This window comes from Lactuca serriola, chromosome 4 (genome assembly GCF_051521515.1).
Source record: "Lactuca serriola cultivar US96UC23 chromosome 4, Lser_US96UC23_V15, whole genome shotgun sequence".
NCBI classification, from domain to species: Eukaryota; Viridiplantae; Streptophyta; class Magnoliopsida; order Asterales; family Asteraceae; genus Lactuca; species Lactuca serriola.
This window is the reverse complement of record NC_136411.1, coordinates 75,565,001-75,572,105: the sequence shown is the minus strand read 5'-3', so window position 1 is coordinate 75,572,105 and position 7,105 is coordinate 75,565,001. Positions and strand designations below refer to the sequence as shown.

At 36.1% G+C, this 7,105-nt stretch overlaps 1 protein-coding gene across 3 annotated transcripts; it reads left to right on the top strand.

Annotated features, from left to right (window-relative positions):
* The first annotated feature begins 1,658 nt into the window (after positions 1–1,658).
* LOC145101921 (protein STICHEL-like 4) lies at positions 1,659–7,028 on the top strand. Of its 3 annotated transcripts, none has more exons than XM_079039229.1 (7): positions 1,659–1,983; positions 2,503–4,296; positions 4,781–5,000; positions 5,126–5,542; positions 5,709–6,159; positions 6,415–6,478; positions 6,556–7,028. In XM_079039229.1, the coding sequence occupies exons 2-7, from the start codon at positions 2,512–2,514 to the stop codon at positions 6,646–6,648; spliced, it is 3,030 nt and encodes a 1,009-aa protein (XP_078895355.1). In that variant the 5' UTR covers positions 1,659–1,983; positions 2,503–2,511; the 3' UTR covers positions 6,649–7,028. The 3 variants fall into 3 exon arrangements, with proteins under 3 accessions (XP_078895355.1, XP_078895353.1, XP_078895354.1); XM_079039227.1 differs by having other exon boundaries at positions 1,660–1,971; XM_079039228.1 differs by lacking the exon at positions 1,659–1,983 and adding an exon at positions 2,145–2,405.
* Positions 7,029–7,105: the final 77 nt, after the last annotated feature.

Here is a 7,105-nt window from a genome sequence, read left to right as displayed (position 1 = left end):
TGCTCTTCAAATTATAATGAGAAATTTGAATTTTGAACACCAACTTTTTATCCAAAAGTAATTTCAAAGCAGACGGATAAATCTTCATATTACCCTCCTAAAAATGAAAAAAAAGTTAACAGTTATAAAAATAGACAAACAAAAAGTAAAAATTAGTTTTATGTAAATGAAGTTAATATCGATAACCTCATTAAACTTTTGAAGCAACTCTTGTGTGTTTTTTTCCAGAAGTTTTTTTGCGTCACGATCAAATAACGTAAGTGACACCACACCGGTAAAGTCTTATACTATAATGATGATTTTGAAACTAAAATCATTGATATAAATAAATTCAATAATATAAAATTAGAAAATTTTAATCGAAGATTATAATAATATGTATAAAAGAGTTATTGAAAACCTTGGAACAACAGATACATCTTTGTTCATGCAACTTGAAGTGTAACAATAAAAAAACTTCTTTATCCTGCTTTTGGTCTGTGCCACTAGCTTTGTCATCATGCATTAAAACGACATATGGTTTTTTCTTGACAAACATAGGTCAACCCATTAAACAATTGATATAAATGGTATAATTTTGTTTTTGTAACTAAATGAATAAAACTAATATGCTTAAAGTAGATTGATAATTTTTTTTCATGACCTCTCAACAAGAACACAATAATAACAAATAATAAGAACGTAGTAAATGCAAGAAATTGAAGAAGAATAAGGAGTACAGAGTAAAGTAAGAGCTCGGAAAAAAGAATTAGAGAAGAAAATTGCTCAAGAAGAACACCGTAAATCATAGGACTCAATCCAAAATCGTAAGAATAACCACTTCAGTGTAATCGTATATATAGAGTGTTTTTTAATAAGGAAATCATTATCTTCTAAAAATTTTGGGATCCTAAGATATCATCTTGGAGACTTTTGACTATTCATCTGGAAAAAAAAGAAAAATATCAGCTATATTAATTCAAAACTTCAAATTAATTGATTTTCTTATTTAATCAGTTTTAAAATTCAAACAATTATCTCAAATTGATTCATTTTATGTGAGATATATTGGGAGATAAATTATGAATAATATTGATTTTAATTTTGACTCTTAAATATTTTGTTGATTTAGTGTGATTAAATTAGATTTTATAGGTTAACAACTTAATTATTGATATAGTTGTTTAATAAGTTTTAAAAAAAATAAAAAATAAAATATAAACGGGTTTGAATTTTGAAATCAAAAACTATAAACAAGGTAGTTAAATTAGGAACAATATTAATTAGAGAAACCGATATCATATATATAAATAGAATGATATGTTTCAATTGATAAAATAATTACTGAATTTAAAGATTCTATAATTATTATAGATTTTATAATTAAATGTAATTATATTTGAATTTTATTTATAGAAAATAATATCAACAATTTGATCTAAAGATGGAAAATATATGATTAAAACACAATAAATACTCTGATTATTTCATTAATGAATTAAATGCTCTATTTTTAATAATATTTAAAGATTATATATGTTCTTTTCAAAAACTTTTATATGGATTAGATTACTCTATTTCCCTATAATTTTTGGTTATTAATTCAAATGGTATAAATATTTTGATTCCAAATAATTGAACACAAGAGCTGGTTTATTAGCAAGTGTCAAGTTCCCAAGCACAAATTGTCAGCAACAACAGTATTACATCACCCCGTTGCAATCTCTCTCTCTCTCTCTCTCTCTCTCTCTCTCTCAACAAAAACCTCATTTTCTCTCTCTCTAAAACCAGCATCTTCAGACTTCAGTCTCTGTTACTAACAAACACTAGACCTATTTTAGACCTTGTGTCTCGAAATCCTTCGCTTCGCCCCACATTAAGAGGTTCAAGTGCGTGCCACCTCTCCTGATACAAAACCCTCGTGAACTGGATGTAAAAGATCTGAGATTTAATGATGGAAACGGGTCACTTGCAACTTTGCCTCTAATTCAGGTGAATTTAGTCGTACGTATCCTGTGAAATTTTCCGTTTTCTCAAATTTTAAATGATCATAAAGCAAAAACGAATTCAATTTCTTCACAGATTTACAAACTGGAAGTTTCTTGATTCCTGTGAACTGGGTGGGTGTTGGGAGCTTTTAAGATTGCATTTCTAACTGTTTCTCCAAATGGGGTTTTGTTAATTTCAATGCATAATCTGGAGTTAGCATACAGGTCCTTTCTTTTAGGTTTCTTCAATGGGTCTGTACTAATTTAACTCCAGTATCGACTTTTTAAATGTTTGTGAATCAGTTTACTCGATTTGAGTTTAGTCGTATTAGAATGATTCATTTCGAAGGGTTTATACTTGAGGGTTTTCGGGTAGGCATCAGAATGCTAATAAGTTCAACGATTCTGTTATAACGGATTAGATTTGGGGGCATTAATGTGAGGTTTCATGAATTTGATGTAGTGTGATTTTGTTTCCAATTGAGAAAAAAAATGCCAAAATTTCTGATTTCTTGCCTTATTGTCCCTTCCGCAGAATCGGATCATGACCCGAGTTGTTCGTGACCGGATACTTAAGGACGCTAATGGTGATATCTCCGATCATCTCCGCAACCATATCCATTTAACAAATTGTATTCACTTGAAAAACCATATGCACAAAAACAGCCCTATAATCAGCGACAGGTCCCTTATTAGGGACCTCGTCGTTCTTCAAAGGTCACGATCTTTAAAGGATCCCTCCATGAGTCCACCCGCTTTTCAGTCTCCTTCCGCCGTTGATGCTGGTGGTGGTGGTGGTGGAGGAGGACGCAGGTCTACTGGTTTTTCCGGCAACTTTTCTGGCAACTCCTCCTCAAATAGAAGAAACAAGAAACAAGAATCAAGCGGGGATTCTCCACTTGATGCTGCAAATTTAGCTCGTGATATTTATCCAGGAAGCTCTGATAACAAAAGCAAACAAAAGGGGCGTAAAATCAAACAAGATGATACTTCAAATGATGTCCCAATCGATAGTGACAACAATGTTGGTTCATCACACAACCACCGTTTACATGAATCAAGCATCCACAGCCATGGTCAAAATCGGGTCAAACGACGAAGGTTTCGTGGTGGAAGAAGAGTTTCCCGAGCACCCAAAAGTACCGAAATGCCCATGCCCATGCCCATGTCCACCTCCATGTCCATGGCTTCTAATTTCATACCTCATGGTGGTGACCAAAACCTGACCGGAAATCTGCCCGGAGTTCCAAAACAAGGTTGTGGAATCCCCTGGAATTGGTCCCGGATTCACGATCGAGGAAAATCTTTCCTCGACATCGCCGGAAGAAGCCTCTCATGCGGTTTATCAGACTCAAGGTCAAAACGCACCGGTCAACACAACTCCGGCCAAATTCCGGCGATCTCCGATCGCTCCACCTCCTCCACAAACGGCGAATCACTCCCATTACTAATCGACGGGTCACAAGAAAGCCCGGAAAACCCCGCCGCCTGGGTGCACGATTATTCCGGCGAGTTAGGGCTCTACGCCGACCACCTTTTAAACACCGATCTCGACTCCGATCTCGCCTCCGAAGCTCGCTCCGGTGGCCGGAAACGCAACTCCGGCCACCAGAATCTCACTCAAAAGTACATGCCAAGAACATTCCGGGACCTCGTGGGACAAAATCTCGCAGTCCAAGCTTTATCAAACGCGATCGCGAGAAAAAAAGTCGGGTTGCTTTACGTGTTCTACGGGCCCCACGGCACCGGGAAAACATCGTGTGCGCGTATATTTGCACGCGCTTTGACTTGTCAATCTTTTGATCACCCAAAACCGTGCGGTTTTTGCAGTTCTTGTGTGGGACATGATACGGGCAAGGGTAAGAATAAGAACCGGAGTGTGATCGAAGTGGGGCCCATGAATAATCTTGGGTATAAAAGTATGATGGAGTTGATTGAAAACACGATTGGTTCGAATTTGAGATCGCATTATCGGGTGTTTATAATTGATGATTGTGATTCTTTGATTCCGGATTTTTGGAGTGCGATATCTAAGGTTATTGATCGAGCTCCCAGGCGTGTGGTTTTTGTACTGGTTAATTCGAGTCTTGATGTTTTGCCACATATGATCGTTTCCAGGTGTCAAAAGTTTTTTTTTCCAAAATTGAAGGATGCGGATATTATTTATACGTTACAATGGATTGCTACTAAAGAAGAGTTTGAAATTGATAAAGATGCTTTGAAGCTTATTGCCTCGAGGTCCGATGGGTCTTTGAGGGATGCTGAAATGACACTTGAGCAGCTTAGTTTGCTTGGCCAAAGAATTTCGGTTCCTCTTGTTCAAGAATTGGTATATTATTTTTTGTTCTAATTTTGATTATGAGGGTGACGAGGGCGTTTACGTCTTTTGGGCAGATAAGACATGATTCCCGATCTTAGTCCAATTCATTTGCGAAAGACAAAAGATAAGCTTTCTAAAGCTATTTTTGTCAATGAGGACATTTTTGTCTTTTGCAATGACAAAAGATTCCAACTTCTTATGTGGGACAAAAAATTGCTGTTTTTGTCTCATTAATTTAATGAGACAAAAACAGCAATTTTTTGTCCCACATAAGAAGTTGAAATCTTTTCTTTCGCATTTGATAGGTCTAGTCAAATGCGAAAGACAAGATTCCACCTTTTTGGGTGGGAGTGGACAAGTTTTTGTCTTTTTGTAGTTTTTGTTTCATTGACATTATTCTCGTTCTAGTCTTAGTACAATGCATGCCAAATGCAGTATGAGTTAGATCTTGATGTTTTCCAATTGCTAAACAATTATATATGACACTTCACAGGTTGGACTTATATCTGATGACAAGTTAGTTGACCTATTGGATTTAGCATTGTCAGCAGACACGGTCAATACAGTCAAACATTTACGAGAAATTATGGAATCGGGTGTCGAGCCATTAGCTTTAATGTCACAACTTGCAACCGTAATAACCGATATTCTTGCCGGAAGTTACAATTTCATGAAAGAAAGGCCAAGATGGAAATTCTTTCAACGACAAGCTTGTAAGTCTTGTGGGCCCCAGGGCCAGGGTCAGGGGTTGCTGGAAGAATAACTCTTTTACAGATATAATAAAAGATTAAAAGCCACTCTATTTGGTCTCTTACATATGTACTACTTTTTTTTGCAGTATCGAAAGAAGATATGGAAAAGCTGCGATTAGCATTGAAGACGTTATCGGAAGCAGAAAAGCAACTCAGAATGTCGAATGACAAGTTGACTTGGTTGACCGCCGCGTTGTTGCAGCTTGCACCTGATCAGCAGTACGTGTTGCCGGAATCCTCCGCGGGTACCAGCGGCCGCCACAGTCCGGTGGTGGTTAATAATGGCGGTGGAAGAGATGGATCCCGGAAAAGTAACTTTGACCATGGTGACATGATTGGAAGTCAAAGAGGGGCTTTGAAAAATGAGAGAAAAATGAGAGAAGATATATATAGGCAAGAAATTGAAGAAATTTGGTTGGAGGTTCTTGAGTATATTCATATAAATAGCATTAAAGAATTCTTGTATCGTGAAGGAAAGATGACATCACTTAGTCTTGGTGCAGGTATATATATGCTTTTAAATAAGTCCGAAAGAAATATCCATTTATACTTTGCAAAATCTACCTAATTATAGCGTTCAAGATTGCTTTGTATTTGTATGACATTGTTAGATTTTTCAAATTATACTCTAATTTGAAGTGTTTTGTTATTACTTGATTAATTTTGCAGCTCCAACAGTTCAACTTATTTTCACTTCACACGCAACAAAATCAAAGGCAGAGAAATTCAAAACACACATTTTGAAAGCGTTTGAGCATGTTCTTGGATCACCTGTTACAATAGAAATCAGAAGTGAATCAAGAAAAGAAAACCAACTCATATTACCCACATCCCAACAAGACTCATATGCAAAACAAAGAAGTGAGATCATTGAAGTAGAGGCTTCTCCAAGAGAACAAAAATCCATGTTGCATATTGATAATGATCATAAAGTAGAGGCTACACCATCTCATAAGAATTCAAGTTTTCAAACAAGATTAGGAGAACAAAATCAATCCATGAGTCTTGTAAGAGGGAAAGTGTCTCTTGCAAATGTGATTCAACAGGCGGAATCACAGAGAAATGGTTGGTCCACACGTAAAGCTGTTTCCATCGCTGAAAAGCTCGAACAAGAGAATCTGTAAGCTTCCCTTTTCCTCTCTTGGAAATTCAAAGACATTTCACTGAGGCATTTCATCGAACACTTGTTATGCATTTTAACAAACACCAATTATCAAACTGTCTAGAACTGATTTGCTTCTACATTTCCAACGTGGTACATGGGATATACAAAATATTAACTCTGTAACAACTATTTTACACATAAAAAAGCTGTAGTTTTGAAACACGGGAGATGAATCTTTCTTTAAAGTGACATGGTTACTTCATATCCCAGGAGAATGGAGCCGAGATCAAGAAGCTTGTTGTGCTGGAAGGCATCTAGAGCTTCACGTCCGAAGGTAATGAGCCGAATTTTGTTAATACAGTTGAAGCTACCATCCTTGGAACTTACTATACAAGTCTTGTATATATGCAGATTTCGCGATTGAAATTTAGAACAAGAAAACCACGGGCCTTGTTGAGGTTTGTGTCGTGTGGGAGGTGTCTTTCAACTAAATCACCGAGGTAATCCAAGAAATGCGTTCAAACGTGTGTCATTTTCTCAAATTTTAAGCATTAATTTATGGGTCAACTAGGGTTCACTAATAAGAGAGAGGCAAGTCCAAGAACAATGAAAAGGCAAATGTGCATGTCTTATATATTTTCTAGTTTTCGATGTTCTTTTAGTTAAAAATGGCATTCTTTGATGAAATATTTAGGGTTATGTTATTTAATTGTACTATAGATTTAAGATTCAAGAAAGGTCAAAAGCCCAAATTAATGTTGTTTATTTTGTAATCAATGGGAAGAAGTATTTGAGTTTTACTTAAAAAGTGTATGGGTCGTGGGTTTTGACGTTTGGGATGCGATCCAAATTCCGAATAAAGTGATGAAGACATGGGTTTTATTTGGTTGGTGTGAAGAGCTATTTTTATTTTGATTTTTTGGATTCTTTGATGGCGAAATATACAAGTGTCAATGTAGTT